This window comes from Pyrgilauda ruficollis, unplaced genomic scaffold, assembly GCF_017590135.1.
Source record: "Pyrgilauda ruficollis isolate IOZ18807 unplaced genomic scaffold, ASM1759013v1 scaffold33, whole genome shotgun sequence".
NCBI classification, from domain to species: domain Eukaryota; kingdom Metazoa; phylum Chordata; class Aves; order Passeriformes; family Passeridae; genus Pyrgilauda; species Pyrgilauda ruficollis.
Window position 1 is genome coordinate 5,243,688 of NW_024524711.1, and position 21,385 is coordinate 5,265,072.

Sequence of the window (21,385 nt, forward strand, 5' to 3'; positions counted from 1 at the left end):
ATTCTTAAATTGCTTAATTAGGCCTTGTGAAATTATAGCTAACATTTTCTTTTTTCTTCCTGTGTAAACTGGTTGATATTTTAGCCACCCAGACAAAGGCAGGGGCAACAAGGAAAGCATGCTATGGGAAGTGGAAATGATCAGGGACATCAGGGCAATGCTATTCTAGTTGCAACACCAGTAAAGTTTGCTAGATTTTCAGAGGTCTTCAGGGAATTATATTGAACAATGAGCCTGTCAGAGTGGTTTTCTTTTCCCAGTTACATCTTGAGGCTGTTTTGTTTTGTACAACTACGTTATCATTAAAAAAAAAAAGTTTCAGAGTCAAATCCTTAACCCTTGGAGAGCAGCTGGGCATTGTTAGCAGAAGTGTAGCCATGGACCCAGGAAAGGAATTGCTCTTGGCCAGCTCACCTCAGACAACACCAATGGATGCTGTGTCTACCTTTGGTTATTCCATGGACCCAGGAAAGGAATTGCTCTTGGCCAGCTCACCTCAGACAACACCAATGGATGCTGTGTCTACCTTTGGTTATTCCATGGACCCAGGAAAGGAATTGCTCTTGGCCAGCTCACCTCAGACAACACCAATGGATGCTGTGTCTACCTTTGGTTATTCCATGGACCCAGGAAAGGAATTGCTCTTGGCCAGCTCACCTCAGACAACACCAATGGATGCTGTGTCTACCGTTGGTTATTCCTCTACTCTCATTTAGTTTAACCTGCAACTGGTTTCTAACTGTTCTTCTGTATATAGTTTATGTTTAATTGCGTGATGAACATAGATGTTTTGTGGTTTATGTAGATATCTTAAAATTTGTAAACTATTACTCAGGGCAATAAATAAGTATGGCTGACAGATCTTGAGAAGAATTAATCTGTAAAGAATAATTCAGATAAAAACATTAATATGTAGTTGATAAATGTTTAATTAGCTATTATTGGACTCTGAAAGGGATTGTATCTCTAAAGTAAGTCTTAGTACAATTATTGTTCAGTGAAATGGCTGTAAATACAGTGCTGTTGCAGTTATTGGCAGAATTTAAGTGGGTCATTAGTTGGCAATTCAAATAGTTAATAATAAATAACTCTTATTGAAGTTTGAATTGCTTGCTTAATTTTACTCTAAATAGCTGGTATCAGCTCTTCCTCTGGCACCAAAAAAGAAGAAGGGAGATGTATTAGGATATTTAAAATCAAAAGTAATGATTCAGCAGTTACAAATTCAAAGCTCTGCACCTTAGGATACAGAACCTTAATCTCTTCACTCTCCTTCTCCATTTGACTAAAAGTTACTGAACTCTTTGATGTTAACAGACAGTGTACAACTGTCCAATAGTGATTTTTATCTATATTTTATCGGCTAAGTTTGTCTTAGTTTAGCTTGTCCAGCCCACATATCCACCATAAACAAAATTGAAAAAACCTACCACCCTTGAAAATGAAAAATATCTAGAAAAATCCCAATCCCAAGACTAGAAATCTACTCCAACAGAGATAATTATACTGCTGAGCTACTAGAGTATTACCTTTACTGCAGTGGGGATCAGTTCATGCAAGAACAAACTGGAGTTTAAAATAACTTTTAATAATCCTGTTCTGAGTTTTGAGAAAATGAGACATACGGTAAAAATTAATAATATTGCCCATATAGAAATTATTTTTATGTGGTTATCTTAATACTAAAATTGATACAGAAAATCATGCAGTTATTTTAATTATGTTGGACTGTAGAAGTTAATAAAGCATATTAACTAATATTTTAGCACAAAATATTTTAATAAGGTGTCAGACACTCCCAGGAAGCAACTTCGTTATTTATTTACCGAACTCTAGATCTTACATATTCTGGATTTGTAATACTATTGTGATGTGGCTTGTAAAAGTGTTTAGAGGTTTTAAAGAGCAAAGTTTAGCACACAAGTTGCATTATTGATAAACATTAAAGTTTTAAGATCCAAGAGGAAATACTATGTATTCTTAGGATTATAATCTTTGCTAGTCTGCATGGTCATAAATTATAAATGCCTCATGAAATATTGATCAATTCCATTAGAATCAGAAGGGCCTTGCAAGTATTGGGCTACAGGTTGATAGCATCACTACATTAGCTTAAAGTGAATATCAGTGTCATTCACAAAGCTCAAATTCAATCTTGATGCACGCGTGGCCTGTTATGAGAAAGGCACCAGGAATAAACACTGAGCAGTGCTAAAGCCCTTTCCACTGTGCTTTGAACTAAATATTGCTGTGTTTTTAATAGCTTAACTGTTTACTTAAGCTAATTGCTATTGCTGTTAAACAGCCAAACTGTACAGGTGCCAAATTTCACATGTATGAAGATCAAATGCTTCCTGAGGTATTTTATTGGGAAAGAATAAGTGCAGTTATTTTAGATACTTGCAAGAGATGCACGTATATTTTAAACCCAAAAAATTTTATGAGGAGTCTGCACTTAAAAAGGATCTCAAATTTATTTAATCTTTCAGTAAAGAGCTGGCTTTATTGAGTTTACCAAATGTGCAATTTTAATTATCCATGCCAAGTCACATACAAGTTAGATTTTTTTTTAAATGATTACTTGTGAGGAAATTTTTTTTTTCAAAGAAAACCTATTTAAAAGTTTATTATAACCTGTTAATTTAGGATGTTAAACACCTGCTTCTCTATTGTGAAAGAGTGGCTGCAGTTTTCAGTTGCATTTAATTCCTTATTTTCTGAAAATTTTTATAGTTGCTTGAAGAATGGTTGCTAATTCTGCAAATGCATAAATGAACAGAATCCCTCTTACCTTCTTTACTTGGTATTTATTGAGGTGTGGGATCTTCAGAATTTTAGAGGTAGCTGAGTTGGATAGACTGGATAAAATCTTGGCATTGAGGAGGTCTGGGATGCATGATTTAAACTGCATATAAAATAACATCTACTACTTTAGCTACTTCAGCTACAGGTAGGTTATACCACAATTTTAATATCTGTAGCATATTACTGACAAGTTTGCTATAACAAGGTTGTGTTGGTGTTTGGTGATGAAAGTTACATTTCAAAATGAGTCAATAGGCTTGTTTTCTAACTTTTTGTTAATTTATTTTCTGCCAAGTTTTAACAAATAATAACAAATGCTATAGAATACAAGTTTGGATTAGGTGTTTCATAAATTAAATTAGAATAAATTTCTGTGTGAAGTCAATATAAAATTGGGATATTGTGTTTTATAGTTTGCTTTAAGAGAAGTTTATTGCCAGTTGTAGGGTAGACTGATGGATTGAAAGTATCAGTGATGAGCTGTTACACAGAGTCTTGTGCTAAGTCTTGAAGAGATTTTAGAAGCGTTTCTTACAGTTGTGTACTTAAAAATGGGACCTTTTTTGACTCCTGTGTTTTGTACTTTAAATTTTCTCCCAAGGCTGGTGCAGAATTTGCAGCTGTGAGGGATAAGGCTCCAGGCACAGTGGGTGTGAGTAAATGGGTGCTGGAGTTGCTCAGGGCATTCCTGTTGGCAGAATAGCTCCAGCCAAGGGAGCCTGAAGCCTGGCTTGGGAGGAGCCCTGGGACAGCTGCTTATTGAGGGAGACCTTGCTTTGATCAAGTTTTGTGTATATTTAAATTATACAGGTTCCAACCTGATCTTATCTCTGGAAGGTTATTCCTTCCCTTTACTTGCCTTTAGAGCTGAATTTCTTTGGTGCTAGACTAGGTGCTAGGCTTCTTTTCCATGTCCTGCAGGTATGTACAGTTGTAAGGAAATACATGAATAGCCAAGAGCCTATATTTGTTTTAGATTTACATCAGATTTAACATAAAACAGAATTCAAATGCAAATACTTGTAAATCCAAACTCTTTGAAGCTGAAATTCGCTGGTGCACTCAATAATTTAAAACTAGGAAGGTTTGCTAGTATTAACTTACCTTCTTCAATTCATTCACAAATTATGTTGATTTTAATTCATACACATGTCTAGCATCTCTGGTAATCATTATATGTTATAATTTAGTTTGTTGTAAATAAAAATGTCCCTTACAATGAATTCCACAGGACACATTTCACAAACTCTAAATCTGCTTTTCTGACGTAAGGAAGAGAAAAAAAATTAATGCCTGTGGTTTTTACTTGCTTTGTTTGAGTAACACTAGTTCTTCCTATTTTTGTTTAATGTGGGAAATGAAGTGTGCCAGTATCCAGTATTTTACTTTTTAATGTTGCCTTTGTTTTAATGTATTTTCATCTGATACATTTGGAAGAGAAGTTTAGAGGGATGCTTATGCAGATGGTGAGAAGGGAGGTTGAGTATCAGGTTGGAATTTGATGTGTTGAGTCGCACACATACCTGCTTAAACTTTGTTAAAACACAAAGAGGTGATAGGAACTAGATTAAAAAAGAAACCCCAAACAACAACAAAAACCATGTGAGAAACTGTCGTGTTACTTGCTGTCTGTAATTCTCTCTTCCACTCCTTTCAGTTCCCACAGCATGCCTTGCTGAACAGTCCTGTGCTCAGATGGCAATAACTAAAGTTGATCAGGGGTGGTTGGACAGATCCAGTCCACTTCTCCAGCAAAACAGTTGTAAAGGACCCTGTCCTTTAAAGTAGTTCTGGATCTCTTATTTTACATCCTGATGGACTAATTTCTTTATAGGGAAGTGTTAAAAGTGAATGGCAGAATCCTCGCTTCTTGTCTTATTTGTGGAGATTGAAGGTGCTACCTAAAGAGGGAAAAGAAATATTTGTAGGAAAATATAATGAAGATTTTAAATCAGTCGACTTCCTTGTGTCAGGTATCTTCTGGGGTCTGTTTCTTAGAATTCCTTTAACAAATGGTCAGGTATTTGTCTAAAAGAACAACACTGTTTTAATGACTTTCAACTCTATACTAGTTTCAGCTATGAATGGAATTATGAATGGAGTTTGCTTTGCAGCTTTATTGGCACAAAGGCTTCCTTCCTCATTAGGTTGTTGCGTAACAGAGAGGGACACAGACTTGCATCCCCCTCCTGTCCTTGTAGAAAGAAATTTTTTTGGAAGTGGGGAGGGGAGGGCACAATGTTACGCAGCACAAAAATTTTACTCAGGGCTCTTCTTAGCAAATTTAATGAAATCCAGAAAGGCCTGAAATTTCATTTGAAATGTATTTAGGGGAATAGCCAGAACAATTAGCTATAAATGCCTGGGTGGAGTGGTTATTCAATATATTGACTTTTTAATTGCTGGCTGTTATCCAGGTGGAGTTAGCTGTTAAACTTCCTTTGGTTTAATTACTTTAATTGTCGTAAGTGCTTAATTCTGCCCACTACTATGCCTGACTCCCTAGTTATTTTCCACAGTTTCTTTTTTTTTCCAAATGCAAGCTGTAAAGTATTTACTTTACAAAAGGCCAGTAGATTGCTTCTTCTGAAAAGTTTTAAAGTAGCAAACTATAGAAATTGTTTAGCTCTTATGAATGGGAAATATTATTTAAATTTGGGAAAGAGTAATTCAGCTTGCTGTTCTTACTTTCAATCTTAGATATGTTTTGGAATTTACTACTCTAAATTAGATTTTTTATGTTTATTTTTTTCCACTAATTGGTCAGGTTTAGAGGCACAGAAGATGCCTTTAGATTATTTTGTTTATATAGGTGTGTGTTGGTTTCCCTGAGTATTTTTTGTTGATCCTTGGCTAAAAGATCCTTTTTAATTAAAGAACGACTTTTTCTTTCTTTCTTTTATAACATAAAAATTAATGCTGAAGGCTGAAATGCTAATGTTTTCTGGTACAAGGTGTGTGCACTTGTGCTTGGGTCTCTTAGGTCTGCTGCAGTTGTGAGCTGGAAGGAGGAGTCACACTCTTGCAGTAAGATTGAATTTGTGCAGGTTTGCACAGGTGATGGGAGTTGTTCCTCTCTCCTCTCTGTCAGGTGTCTGACTGAGCTGCTTGTCACCTCTGCAGGCTGGAAAAGGAACTTTTGAGTCTCAGGAGCTGCATCTGTCTCTCTCTTATGACATTAATGTGATCTTACACTTAACTGCTCAGAGTGTGTGATGTGAATCAATCCCCAGATACACAAGATTTATGTGTCTAGGTAGAACAGCTGGGATGGCAAGGCTTTAAAATTGCCATAGTAAAAGACATTATTACCTAGAAATACTCTTTGTTTAGAGTTCAAAGCAATCTGATGGTCTTTGATAATTTCTTACAAGACTTGAATATGTTGTCTCCTATATTGACTTGTTCTTGTCACCATCTTAAATTCTGAAGTTTCAGGTTGCCCTTCCTGTAAATATCTGACAGTCAATGGGGAAAAGTGCTGTTTCTTGATATGCATTGGGTTCCCCCTGGGCTATAAGCTGGTTGATTACCAGCCTGACCATATATCTGGTTGCTGTGCTCTGTTAAGAGATAAAGCTAAGACCATCTGGCTTTAAAAGTGGGTGGATTGGAATGAGAATTATAGATGGTTTAAAAAAATAAATTAAGGGTATGGGTTCAACTAGATGTGCATATTTCTTTTGAAGTTATCTTAGTGTAGCTGCCATAGTTCTGCTCTCTCTCATATGGAGGCTGCAGTCCTGACCTGGGCTGGGAGGGAGCGTGGTCTTCCCAGTGCTCAGGCTTGCACGAGTCCTGGGATGAGGCTGGGGCTGTGTGAGGCTCAGCTCTCCCCTCTGTCACAGTTCAGTTACAGATTAGCTTGATCCTGTCCAGCCAAGATGGAATGGAGAAGATATAAATTTCTTTGTACACTCCCCAAGGAAATAACATGCTGGCTTCATGCTTCTCTTGTTGAAGGTTGATTTGATTTTGTTTGATCAGTATCTTTTAAATCCTAATGTAGATACATTTTTTTTCTTTTTAGATTGGAGCATATGATCAACAAATATGGGAAAAATCAGTAGAGCAAAGAGAAATAAAGGTAATAATGCAGCTTTTTTTTTTTGTGTGGTTCTGTATGCTGAAGTAATCTACATTGTATGTGGTGGTATTTAATACAGATAAAGAAAAATTAGACTTCTGGAGTGTAACCAAATGTAACTACTCTACTATGCTCTATTTATTTTACATAATTAATAACTTTGCACCATTTAGTGTGATGCATCTTTCTGTATCTCAGTACTTTTTTTCTTTTAATTTATCTTAAGATAGGGCTTACTTGTGTTAATACCTCTGTCTTTCACTTTTCTTGGTGATGAATTCTAATGTCAGTTATCTGAGCTCTCTTTGCTTTCAGTTAGTTACCTTATACCTGCAGTTTACTTTCCCTCCTTTATGATGCTGTCATTGTTTTGTACAGTTTATTAGACTGGTAAGTACCTCAGGCTTTGTTTCTCTGAACAAGCAGTTTAACAGTGTTCTGTGCATTTTGGTTTAACTAACAGTACCATCAGTGTCTGCCACATTGCTAAATCGCTTTGGAGATAAAGGAATCCCTCCTATAGGTACTAGTTCTATTGAATAATTTAGTCAATATTTTCTTGCAATTAATGGGTTTTTTTTCTCCTCCAACACTGCATGGAAGTATTGTGCTATTTCTGCATGAGTTTCAAGGTGTTGCTATTAGTTAACATCAGTAAAATGTACATTGCTTCAGTTTCCTCGGGGATGGGTTTTTTCACTCCACAGTACTTAAACAAAACTGTGCTGGGGGGGCTTGCTTGCCTTCTGTGGGAACTGTTCCTGACCTGAGCTACAGAGTTTTTGTACAGAAATACACACATTAAGTTGCACCCCATGGTATTTCAGCAGCACAGCTGAGCCTGGGGCTGCCTGAAGGGTCCTTCCCGTGGCCATGAAAGCCCGTCACAGCTACGACAGGAGTTCGTTAATTAACTGCTGTGTAATTGCATGTTACTCAAATAGTTACTGCAAATACTGCAAAAAAATGCTGACTGCAAACAGCATCTTGTTTGGCTCAGGAGTCCAGTAACTAACAAATTACTGGTGGTGCCTGAGTTTGGGTTGACTGAATGAAGTGCAGTTTGGGTAACACCAAGGCACATGCCTAAGATCAGGTATTGCACATTAGTGCTTTAATCTCAAAGCTCTTACAGCACTTTGACATTATAAATTTAGGAATAATTTTGTAATGATTTATAAATTAATGTCACTAAAAATCTGAAAACTTCATGTATTGTAATAGAAAATTCATTTATCTTACTACACATTTATAATTTAGTTATAACTGTAATAGGATCTATTAAGATTAATTTTAAAATTTGTGTAAAAGAGTTTTTACAGTAATAACAATAATTTTTAAGTATTCTTATTTAAACCTTCTTTTGCTAATGCTTACCTGAAAAGTGTTTGGTGCTGAATAGAAATTATATGAACTAACTGGAGGGGTCTGAGCATTATGAAACACTGAATATTTTTTTAAAATAACCCCAGTCTGAAACTGCTGTTTTCCATGTATGTTAGAGATTTGTGATGTATTAAGAAAGCATAGAAATTTCATCTGAATAAATTGAATGCTTCTACTGTGTGTGGCAAACAGTTCAGGAGCCAGCTCAGTGAAATCCATAGATGCTGAAAGCACTGTTTGACCAATGGAATTTTTAAAGAATGAGTCACCATTCCTTTTCCTCTGAAGGTCACATCAAGTTGTACTCTTGATCTTGTTTTTTCAGAATTCTTTCTTTAAATGAAAACATAATTTGAGCCACAATGGCAAATTTTTCCTAAGATTGAGCATGTATTTCTAGGAGATTATTTCTTTCAAGAGGCACATCTTTATTTAGACTTTCAAGAGAGATCTTGTGGTCCATAAGCACTAATACATTTGAAAATGACTATACCATTCAGCATTTTCTTTTTAAGCTTCAGTTTTCTTTATGAAATGGAGTGGCTCACTTAGGCAAGATTCACAAGAATCTGTAGCTGATTCTAGAATTTTGATAATTTCCAATTCTAATTATGGGCTTCTTTTCTCATTCCACATAAAATTACTGCAGTTTTAGGACTGCAGTTCTGTAAAAAACTTGCATTATAAGGTCTTTGTAGTGCTTGCATTAAAAATACAATTGGTTGTCTCTATTTGTCATCCTCAGAGCACATTTTGTCCTGTTCATGATTCAGTTGTATATTAATTTTTTTTTTGTTTCAAGTAAACTCATTTTTCTAATAGACACATTAGGTAACGACTACACATCTAGCTTGTTTCAGTTTGATTTTTTTATCTTTATTTGTACATGAAAAAAAATCCAGTTTAATTTAGATGTAAGAAATATTTTGATTTGCATTCAGTTGAACATTTTGCTTGATATTATTCTTACAAAGATTCACACTACCAGATTTCACTGATCTGTTTCTCATTGACAATAATTTTATTTATATGCTTTCATTTATACCTAATGTTTCTGTTTTAGTGGAGGTTTTGCACATGGATAAGCCTTAGCAATGGTAGAAATGTACAGTTCACCAATTTAAATGCTTTTTGGATGAGAACAGTTAAATGGTTTTCGTAATAATTTCATTGATATCCTAAATATTTTTTTGAAACATTTTATTTTACTCTGTATGAATTGTATGCTGTGATTTCCTTACTGTCTGTTGTGACCAAGAATTTAAGCTAAGGAGAGCAGAATAAACTCACAGCTGTCTCTGAGACTTGAGAGTACAGCATCACATTGTAGCATTAAAAACAAACTCGAAAGCTTTGCCAGTGGGTTTGGGTCTTCTGTGATGGAAGATGCTGCTTCTAAAAGAAAAAAATAAGCTTGCTTTTCTTCCTGCTGCATTCCTGTTGTGTGGGATTTTCCCCTTCCTTTTAATTGGCTAATCTATATTCAGAACTGAGGAAAAATTCAATACTTTCCTAGAATTTGGATTTCTGAGAGCTTGCTGATTAGTGTCTCCTGCATTGCAATGTGATTTGGTATCTGGGTTTGGAATTAAGGAGTTGCAGTGTAAGCGTTTTGTGAAGTTGAGTTGGACATCTAAGGAGAAAAGAGATTCAAGAATGTAATTTGTTGCAAAAATTCTGAAAAGCTAATAGACATGTATTACTAATTCTTGCAAGTGTGTGCATACATTGTCTGCATAATGCAAAGCCATGAGTGCTCAGTGCCTGTTTGAAAAATAGCCTGGTGGGTCAGTAACTGGTTGGGTTTTATATAGATTGTAAAGTGTGTAAAAGGCATCCATAGTGCATTTTTATTTGGAATGCTTAATTTATAGTGCTTTAAATCTATGAAGTTGACATGTTTGTCTGAGTTTTCAGTAGCAGTATAGGTTAAATACAATTACTGACCACATAGATATTTTTGTCTTTTGTAATGTCTGTCATCTGCATGAAATTATTTTGATAGTATTTATCTATTGCAGGGTTTGAGAAACAAACCAAAGAAAACAGGACATGTGAAACCAGACCTCATAGATGTTGATCTTGTAAGAGGTACGGTCTGAGCTAGAAAAAGCTGAATTTGTCAGTATTAAAATAACAGCCATCCTATGTCTGATAACAAAAGTGAATTTAAAATAACCCCAAATGAAACAAAACACAGCCAACCCTACATAACTCTTCCCTAAAGCAGATGGATAGAAAACATTGTTAAATAATGATATTAAGATTGAATTGAAATGTTAAGAATTTAATTTAAATTTTGTTGTATAGATCTGGATTTTGAAAAACAAAGAAAGAAACTTGTGCACTTGTCTTGTTTAAAAGTCTCCTACTGCCATGCATTTAGACTTCTTTTAAGTCTTCTGATGGAGGGAATGTTATGTTGAAGTTTCTGGAGGGTAAAAACATATAGGCCTTGATTGTTTCTTGCCTGTTTTAAATAACAACATGGCAACAGAAGGTCTGATGATATGAGACTATTAGAAAAATCTTTATTTAGTCTTAATTTATTCTTATCTGTATGTAATTTCCCTTTTGCCTTGTGAAGGCTACGGAAACATTATTTAGTGTTTTTATCCATAAGCCCAGCAGCCAGCACAATCTCCTGCATCCACTGCAGGAAGCCGGGTGGTGCACGTAGGGCACCCTCACAGCCAGCCTGGGCCTCCAGAGGCCTGCTCGCCCCCCGTGTCCCTGGGACCTCAACCCCTTTTGTCCCTGGAGCCTCACGCTCTCTGTCCTTGGGGCCTCACCCCCTCTGTCCTTGGCGCCTCACTTACATATATAAAGGTTGTGCACCCCCATTGTCCCTGGGGCCTCACCCCCATTGTCCCTGGAGGCTCGCCCCCTCTGTCCCTGGAGGCTCGCCCCCTCTGTCCCTGGAGGCTCGCCTCCTGATGGGAGCTCCGGCCTTGCCAGGCTGGCTGGCTGTGCCGCACTTGCTGGGGCTGCCGGCACCACGGCCACGCCACGGCCACACAGTTCCCCCCTGCTCTGGCGTTGACGGCCAGTGCTGGCACTGAGCCCCGTGTCTCAGCCCCGTGTCAGTGTCCTTGGACACGAGCAGATGGCCCCTGGCCCTGGAGAGCCCAGGCAGAAGTGAGTCCAGGCTGTGCTGAGCAGCCCTGTGGCATGGCCAGACCAGCAGCGCTCTGGGCAGTGGCTGTTTGTGTGACCAGTCCTTTTTACCCCCTTACCCCTCAACTTCACAGCACTTGTTCCTCCCTAAATTGCCCGAACCCTTTCTTTCCCCCACCCCTGGATTCTTCCCTAAGTGCCCTACAAGTGCTGTGCCATCTGAGCTCCTTTTCCTCGGCATCCCACAGTGAGTCCCATCCCTCAGGCAGCGTCCCTTTTCCTCTGGAAGATGACTTGGAGAGCTGCTCCCAGCGGTGCCTGGCGAGGGTTCACACCTGGTCATGGTGTTCATGGCGTGGTTTGGATTCCCACCTGCTTTTCTCCCTCTCTCCTGCTCTGGCCTCATGGAGATGAGCCTGAGCTGGACTGATGGTTCCAGGGATGGGTCTGTGAGGAGAACCCTGGAAGGACCCTGCAAAGTATTATTTGGGCTACTTCCTCCCATTTTCTCTTTGATCTGCTCTGTGGTTGTGCAGATCGCTGTTCTCACATCACCTAACAGTTTTTTAAAAATGGGAATGTGAGAGAAGGAAACAAAATCAAATAACATTTGAACTTACAAGAAACTAAGAAACAGTGTTAGACCTTTTCAGTGCAGTGGTGTACAAGAATAGCATTTAAATGACTGCATGGATGTCTAAGTTGGCATTAAAGTAGTTTCAGAGCTGGCAGTGTTTTACCTGTGTAGCACAGAGCTCACTAGTGCCAGTGCTGCTTGTAAATGAGATGGGGATGGTGTAGCAGCATGCAGAAGTTAGCCTTTCAGTCAATAACTTAGCATAATTTAAGTCACATCCCCATTAAGTAAATTTTACAGAGTTTTCTGGCTGGGAAGAAAAAGAAAAGGAGAGATATGGGAGAGAAAGGACATTTGAATGAGAGAGATAAAAAATGGTATAGAGGGAGACACAAAGATAAATTATTCTTTGGGTGGCTTCCCTGCTCCTGGGGCTAGTCCTCAGCTGGACAGATTCACTTCAGTGCTTCCCAACCTCATTCAATTTTCCTCAGTGACATGGCTGGTGCAATTTACAGATGTTGGTATTTTAGATCCCTTTTCTGTGTTGGGAAAGGACTCTGCTGTGCCTGCCACAGGCATGTAGAGTTTTCATGAGATTTTCTCATAAAGTTTCTGATACCTCTATGAAACAGAACAATTTTTAATAATTCATGTTAGAATAATTTTGACATGGCAATGTTTTGTTATTCAAACATTCTGAAATTACAGGTATTTGTAGAAGTTCCTGATAATGGCAGTCAAGAGGGCCTCAACAATTTATGCCATATTTGGATTGAGGAGATAATTATTTAAAGGAGCAGTTATTAAACATAATTATTTGAATAAATCTTGCACTTCCACCATTTCACTGTCTTAACTACTCTGCTATTGAACAACTTTGGTTTCTATTAGCCATAATGATGAAATGAATTAAATTTTTTTTCTTTTTTTTGAAGGATCTGCTTTTGCTAAAGCAAAACCTGAAAGTCCTTGGGTTGAACAACTTTGGTTTCTGTTAGCCATAATGATGAAATGAATTCAATTTTTTTTCCTTTTTTTTGAAGGATCTGCTTTTGCTAAAGCAAAACCTGAAAGTCCTTGGACATCTTTGACCCGCAAAGGAATCGTGAGAGTTGTTTTCTTTCCATTCTTCTACAGGTGGTGGCTCCAAGTGACATCAAGGGTCATTTTTTTCTGGCTGCTTGTTCTTTACCTTCTCCAAGGTAGAGTTGGTTTACAGCATCAGCTTCAACTGAATGCCTTATTTTAACCACTGGAAGATGCAGTGGGCTGCTTAGTTTACTTCATGCTGCTAAGGTCTATTCCAGTATTTTCATAAAATATTGGAATGACACAGTCCCAAGCATATGTCTCTTGGTTAACATTTTTACATATATAAAGGTTGTGTAATGAAAAATCTAACACTCTCCTCACAGGCTTTCTTCAGCATTTGGCACAGGTTAGTTTGTCATATCTGTATATAATTCAGGTTTTCAGGACAGCTGTTAACAAACAGGAGTCAGTTCACAGCTTTTGGGATATTTAGTTCTAGCAATCTGACTTTGTGAGTCTCTTAAATATACGTGACATATAAGAGGAAAATTAGAAAGGGAAGAATGTAATGGAGTGAGTCAGTATCTATCAGTATGAAAGTCACCAAAAGAATTAAGTGTTTCAGAAGTTTGTACAACAGATATGGAACAGAAGGTTAATGAAAGTTGGGAGCAATATAAGTACCCTGAGAAGCTAAATGACTAATGAATTTTCCACTGAAATCCAATTAACATGCAATATTACTTTTTCAAATTCACCATCTGTCGTCTCAGTTGTGAATCATTGTATCATTTGGAAGTTTTAATTGGAACAATATATGGAGTTAAAAAAAAAAAGGCAGTGCCTCTTGTGTGGTGATGTTATTAGCAAGTATAAAATTAATCTCACCATGCCAGTGCCCCAAGACCTGCAGTACTGACAAATATTCATGTGGCCTTCTATGAAAATTTTTTCTTATCCCCATTTCTGAGAAAGATTCCTAATTTGTCTGTGCTATGGTAAGAGATCCTATAGTGTTAAGAATTTAAATCTTTTTTATAGTAACATAGGTAGTAAAATACGTAAGTTGTGGTTGGTTTGTTACCATGTTCATGGGTGTCTTATTCTGAGAAACACCATTGCAGTAATTTTTTAAAGTTCCTATTTGTAAATTAATTTAAAAAAATATATATATTCACACTTAATTTGTGGTGCATTTGTAAGACCCTACAAGTAGAAAAGTAGTGATTCTGAGTGCAAGTTTTTAGGACATTAATTACAGAGCTTTCTTATAGCTAGCCTTTTTCCTCTCAGATTTCTTAGGGTCTCTTTTTTACTAAGCTGTGGATGGAATGCATCATTTCCCTAATCCACATGATCTGTAATGTGACAAAGTATTTCTGTGACTTAAAAAATAGCAGGAAATAATGAATAGTATTCCATATTACACTATAATGCAACTATTTGAAATACTTGCTATAAAAACTGTGCAGAATTAGCTGCAGATTTTTTGATAATTTTTGAAATAAATTAAAATACTTAAAAATGTAAGTGAAATTAAATGGAGATATTTACTTATTGGGAACTATTTAAAACAACCCCCCCAAGCACTTAAATAAAAGTTTTGCTTATATTTTGCTCAGAAAGTATGCTCAGTTGTTAATTTTGTACAGGATTGGTAAGGCAGCACCAAAATGTCAAGAATCCATGATGGAAGATTAAAAATAAACCACCTCAAATTCCAGTGGCCATATTTCTGCCCTGAATCTGGATTTTGTATTGAAGATTGGATTTTCTGTCATGATGACAGATTCTCACTGACATTGTTGTAAAATGGTCTGACTATATTTCGTTTGTATGTGTTCATAATTAAATAATTTAACTAAAGTATTTTCTATAGATTTATGAATTGTATTGCTTGGAATTACTGCTTTAAAACTGATTTACTTCACCAGGGTACTTGCTAGCATTTATGTAAATCTACAGAAAAAACATTTTCTTTGGCTGTAGATTTAAACTCCAGGTTTTATTTGCACTGGTTTCCTTTAGCGTAAAGTGATTAGCACAATGTGTGATAAGAGAATTACAGAGAAGTGTTTTATGCTCAAGGTCATGGAACAGGCCAGTGACTTAAGATAGCAGTAAAACTTTTTTCTTCTGCTTCCTTATCTATCTAGTATATAGTAATACCTCATTTTAACTTAAAATGTTTTCATATTCTAAGGGGAAAATGAACTGCAAACTTATTTATTGTGTATTTCTTAAGTATAAAGCAAGAAACTTTAATAGTGATGTAATGGTTGTTTATTGTGGTGGTGAGATATATAAATATATATGTATGCATTTTTAAATTTGTTATTAAAAATATTTCCGAACTTTAAATGCTTTAAAAATAAATGCTTGTAGGACTTTGAAGTGTAAGGTTGCTTTCTCTGAGGCAGCTTTTTGTTCAATGTGATACTATTTCATTTGTGTCTGTTTTACAAAATAAGCCACTGTATTTTAGAAAAGCGCAGGTCAAAATACTGAAATAGATAAAGAAATAATTAAAAGTGCTGTAAGAAATCCTGTTCCAAGCAATTCTGCCTAGCTGTTGGTAGGAGCAATTATTGCATAACCTGATCTAGAATGTATTGTCACGCTCTGCAGAAATAAATTCTTGTATTTCCCTCCTATCATACTTTAAAAAGATCAGATGGGTAATATTTTTCTAAATCTGTGTGAAACATTGTGGTAGGAATCTGCAATCTGCAGATTTTTGTCTTCTGGAAGATGTTTCTTCTAGACATCTCTGCTTTACTGAATGTTTTTTAAGTAGAAGTAGTGAATTTTAAAATTATTTCATGTAGGCCTACTCCTGCAGAACATTTCACATGGAGGTATGTGTTTATCCAAATTGTATGATAGGAGCCAAAATCAGCTCCTTCTTTACATTTTATACCTCATGGAGCTAAGTGTATGTGTGAGGAACTCAGATAAGCTCATTTAGAAAGAGATAACATTATCTTTTGCTGTCTGTACCTATTTTATTGATTTTTAATAAGTTGGATTTCTCATTGATGCATGTGGTCTTTGAGCAACGTTATGCAGCAGAAATGTAGTTCACTTATAGTAATAAAGGATATTGCCATGCAAAACTTTTGTTCTTTAAGTTAGGAAAAAGAGGAGAAATTAGAAATAGTTTTTCCACAATCAAAAATAATTCCATTGTTTTGTATGTTCATCATGTTGCTAATGCTGGTTACCTTGCTAAAGATTAATGAAAAACAGATCAAACCTCTTTTAAGTGGAGAACATCACATCCAGGTTATCTTCTGTGTTAGTTGTTGCTTCATGGGATTTATTTTAGATGTTTGAATGTGGCACACTTTGTATGTGGCTGCATTTTTTTCAGTCAATTTCAGTAGAGAACTGGTGACAGCTGTTGAACTTGTATTTTGTGCTAGGAATAGGTCTAAATTACGGGACTTTCACTTCTCAGCAGTACACAAACAAAACCAAGTTGTCATGGGATGTGTGGATGTGAGGCACAGAGAATTATTTCCCAGTTCTGTTTCTGAATTGTTTCTTGAAGTTTCTGTGGGTGGTTTGTTTTTTTTTTTTTTTTTTTTTTTTTTTTTTTTTTTGAGTTTCTGTGGGTGGTGGTTTTTTTTTTTTTTTTTTTTTGTCTTGTTAGTTTCTCTCAGCTGAGTTATGCATCACAGCTCTTCAAGGCAGAGCAAGGACAGAGTAAGCAGAGAGGAGAGGGGTTGCCTTTTCCTCCTGCTTCATGCTTGCTGGATGTGTTCAGGTTGACCTGGAGCCTGTAAAGGTGTTGCTGAGTGTTTGGGCTCTGGGTGCAGGAGCTTGGCTCTTGGCTGTATATGAAAAGTGGCTATAGGGTTACTAAACTAACAGTTGGCCATGGAATTGGAAGCTGGCCCTTTTTCCAACCGCAAGTGCTAGTTGGAGCCCTGGTCACTTCATAGTTGAAGTAGCTACCCCATAGTTTACATGGTTTGTCTTTTGATCTTTCCTCACTGCTAAAAAAGATGCACAGAAGTACATATAGAACATTTATAGGGTTGTACTTATGCATGGCTGCCCTTCCATGTGGGCAATTCTGTCCCTTGGCTGGGACATGGAGTTGAAATGCATTCTGCTGTGTAAGGAATTTCTAGTCTCAAGTCTCATCAAACTCACTGGATTGTGCTTTGTTGTAACACATGATACAGAATTAAATTTATTTGGGCTGCTTTAAGGATGATATTTCCTTTTTGGTTTTGTCTCCTACTGATGTTTCACCATATTTGAAGTGGTTTCATGACAGATAAAACTTTCCAAATTATTTCATTCAGCCATTTTTTGAGCAATACCTATGATATCGCAAGTGTGAAAGAAAAGATGGGTACTAAGAAAGTAGTCAGCTGTTTAGACCTTAATTGCTGCTGTTTTTCAGCAAAATAGTAATTTTGTTCTCTCAGAATTACATGAGTTGGCTTAAAATGCAGGTAAAGGTCTGCATTTGACTGGTTTGTTTTTGACAAAAGCCATCTGAGTTGGCCATTTCAGACATTAAACTCAACTTCATTTCCCTTCTTTTTCAGTTGCTGCTGTAGTGCTATTCTATACAGCCCAAAGCCCACATAATATACCTCTGACTGAAGTCATTGGGCCAATATGGCTCATGTTGCTGCTTGGGACTGTGCACTGTCAGATTGTTTCAACACGAACTCCTAAGCCACCTCCCAGCACAGGGGGTAAAAGAAGAAGGTATAGTCTGTGTTAAAGTGCTTTAGTTAAAGACTTATATAGGCTGTGTTTAGTACTTTCATTTAGGATTGTTAAACTGCTATAGAGAATGTGCATGAAAAAAAATGTAGGGGTTTACAGTCTGTGCATTGCTAGAGATGAGAAATTGGTGCTCTGTTTTTATTTGAAACTTCAAAATTGTGCTTAATTGGTGCTCTTTAACTTTTATGCATTGACTAATTTAGGCATAGTTTTATTTGAATTTTAATGCATCAAATCTGACATTTTGTCTCAAAACAGTTATCTGAAGAGTGGTGGAGTGACAGTGTTTATATTACTTCAAGTTTAGTTTTATAAATCTGGCTAATAATCTGTGGCAAATGTATGTGAAAAGAGATACTCTTGGAAATGTAAGATTTAATTCAAGCACTCCACTGACTGTGGTTTGCTGCAGTGAATTGTCCCATTAAAATGGGAAACACTGCAGCAGTGACTTTTGTAGGTCTAAGCTTCTGATGATGAAATAAAATGTGTGTTGTGTTTAAGTATATAATGAATGTATCATATTTTTTTATTAAAGAGTTTATTAAATAGATATGACAAAGCTTTAGCAAAATACTTTGAAATCTTGCTTGTTTTTGCATGCTTAAACTGCTGAACACATTATAGAACTAGCAGATTGCACTTACAAAACTACCTTCCCATTTTAATCTCTTCTGATGAAGGAAATTAAGGAAAGCAGCACATTTGGAAGTACATAGGGAAGGAGATGGCTCTAGTACCACAGATAACACACAGGAGGGAACAGTGCAGAGCTACGGTACAAGCACCTCTTGCAGTATTGGCGCTGTCTTCAGAGATATCTGGCATGCTGCTTTCTTTTTATCAGGGTTTGTATTTATTCAAGGCTACATAAGTGTTAGAGATGCACTATCCCTTTTCTAATTAAGTAAATATTGATGTAATGATTAAACTTCTGTTGATCTAGTTTTTGCTCTTAATAGCAAACTCATCTGAGTATTTGAAAATGTACTAATGTGTTGTTTCTTGACTTTTGCAAATGCTCATGCAATAATGTTGAAAAAATATTGAATTGTCATAGAATAATTTGGGTTGGAAAGGACTTTAAAGATCATCTAGTTCTCCCCCCCTTGCATAGGCAGGGGCAACTTCCACTAGACCAGGTTGTTCACTGTGGCCTTGAACACTCCAGGGGTGGGGCAGCCGCAGCTTCTCTGGCCAACCTGTTCTACTTTCACCACCTCCTCACTTAATAATTTCTAATACTGAAAACTAAACCTGCCTTTTTTCCATTTGAAACCATTGCCCCTTGTCCTGTCAGTACCTGCTCCTGTAAAAAGTCCTTCTCCAGCTCTGGAAGGTGCTTAAAGGTCTCTCTGGAGCCTCTTCTCCAGGATGAACAACCCCAATTCTCTCAGCTGTCTTCACAGGAGAGGTGCTCCAGCCCTCTGATCATCTTCTTGTCCCTCCTCTGGACTTGTTCCCACAGTGCCATGTCCTTCTCATGTTGGGGGCCCCAGAGCTTAGCGTGGTCCTCCAAGTGGGATCTCATGAGAGCAGAGTACAGAATTAACTTTTAGTTAAATTATATTTTGTTGTTTTACTACACCATGTAGGCTATCAGGAAAAAAAAAACAACTTTGTTTCTCAGTTTTAATCCAATGAGAAAAATTCAACTGCTTAATTTTACTTTATTACATTACCTCCTTGTTACTCCAGGAGAATGCTTATTCAGCTTTGTCACTGTCATGAAATGACACACTTTTTCGTCAGGATTCAAATAAACACTGATTGGGCTATTAAAAAAAGTTTTTCAAAAACACATTCTATAGCTCTATGTGCAAGACATGCTATGTGTGCAATATTTTGAGTGCTATGAATCAACATTTTTTAATAAGTGAAAATATACTCAATAAAAAGTATTAAATTGAGAAAAGGGATAATGCGAGTTATTACATAGATGTTTTGTTGTGCATGCTGCATTGTAAATACAGCAACATTAACATGTCTGTCATACTTGTGATCCATGCTCTAAACCACTGGTAAAACCTGTGTTACCTTCTGGGAGGGTCTGCTTGAAACCTTGGACAAGTTTTGAAAATGTTTAAAAGTGTTGTAAGAGGAGAGTTCATTTGGCTTTCTCCTGTGTGGGTTAAGCTGTCTGATAAACTGTTGGTCATATGATAGGCACCAGGGCTGTTCTTTGGGTCTGTGGGTATTACTCTCTGGTATGCTTCAAGTGTAATCTTGTAAACTTTCTGATGTTTTGTTTTCCCTTCATTGAAGATACTGTTCTGCAGTATGAAGATTGTTGGAAGTGTTTTTTCTCCTTGCCTTTCCTGCTGTGGGGCTCAGAGTATTTTCAGTTGAGAAGGGCTATGTGGAACTTATCCTAAAGACTTGTTTAAACCATTTAATGAGAGGTAGTGTGTGTATATATATAGATGTTAAGCTTCCACAATGATTACTTGGTATACGGAGTATCTTCAAAGGAAAAGAACAGAGTGACTGAGAGTGCTGTAAGCAGCCCTTAGTCCTTTGTTACCCCTTCAGTTGCAGAGGCACAGTTGTTTGTATGTCTAGAGCCATACAGTCTTGTCTGGATGAAAAAGAACCTTTTTTTTTCCCCCAGGGGAACATGCAGTTCAGTTTCTTCATGTAATTTTTTTCATGGTAATACAAACAGTTTTGTCAGCACAATGGGAGTGGGGCTGGGAATGATGAAGCAAGAGCACTTTGTGCAGTACATTGACTACTTGGTGAGGCTCCTTTAAAGAAAATCTTACGAAATCTCAATGCAAGGAAGCTTCACTGCTACACTTGTCCTGTTTCTTAAGACATACTTGGAAGCTCTTTAGATAAGCACATTAAAAGGTCTGATATAGAATGTCTGATTAGTTATTTTCAGCAGTTTTTCACTTACACAAATCTTTGACATATAGTTTCCTGGAATTTTAAGTATAGGTCATAAATACGTGATTTCAAATTAACCTCAGAAATTACATTCTCTGTGTTAGGGCAGGATCCTGTATACCTACACCATTTGCCTGTGCTCAGATCATTGGTGAACTGGAACTGTGTATTCAATAAATATCCTTTCTATTGGCAGAACTCAGTCCGACTTAAAAACTAGAATTCTAAACTTTATTCCAGCACAGGGACAATTTAGAAAATACTCTTGATAAGTTTTACTTGAAAAGAGGGCAGTATCCAAGCAGGTGATTTGTTCAGAATGCAATGCTGATTTGGGAATTTGTTCTGCATGTGTTCTTACTCCAGTGGAAATCACGTAACTTCTCTAAAAGTTTTGCAGTGGGAACAGAGAGGAGAGTTTTTCTGATCAACCCCAATGAAAATACATTGAAAGAATACTTGAGACTGCACATCCACACTGTTCCAGAAGCTTTCTTTTACTTTTCCTTATTATTTTTTCTGGATAATACATGAATAAGACTGAAAGTCATTCTTGATTTAGTTTCTGCGTATATTCAAGCTTTCTAAGGCATTGTATTTATTCCTGGTGTTCCTTGTTTTACTCTAAATAGTTTTAGTTGTAGCCTTAAATTGTAAAAGTTGATTAAGGACGTATGTATATATATAGTAATTCTAGGAAACCATACATTTTCGTCAGCTAGGGATATATTGTT

General features: G+C 36.7%; 1 protein-coding gene across 7 annotated transcripts in view; it reads left to right on the top strand.

Moving 5' to 3' along the window:
* Positions 1–21,385, top strand: part of PHTF2 (putative homeodomain transcription factor 2) — a 62,908-nt gene that overhangs the window by 19,032 nt on the left and 22,491 nt on the right. For 3 of the 7 annotated variants that reach the window (XM_041474562.1, XM_041474561.1, XM_041474563.1), the window contains exons 3-8: positions 6,836–6,892; positions 7,271–7,282; positions 10,300–10,369; positions 13,019–13,177; positions 17,573–17,738; positions 18,443–18,607. In XM_041474562.1, the coding sequence (XP_041330496.1) occupies positions 6,836–6,892; positions 7,271–7,282; positions 10,300–10,369; positions 13,019–13,177; positions 17,573–17,738; positions 18,443–18,607 (629 nt within the window). Of the gene's footprint in view, positions 1–6,835; positions 6,893–7,207; positions 7,283–10,299; positions 10,370–13,018; positions 13,178–17,572; positions 17,739–18,442; positions 18,608–21,385 lie in introns of all 7 variants that reach the window. The other 4 variants (XM_041474566.1, XM_041474567.1, XM_041474564.1 and 1 more) reach the window with 4 other exon arrangements.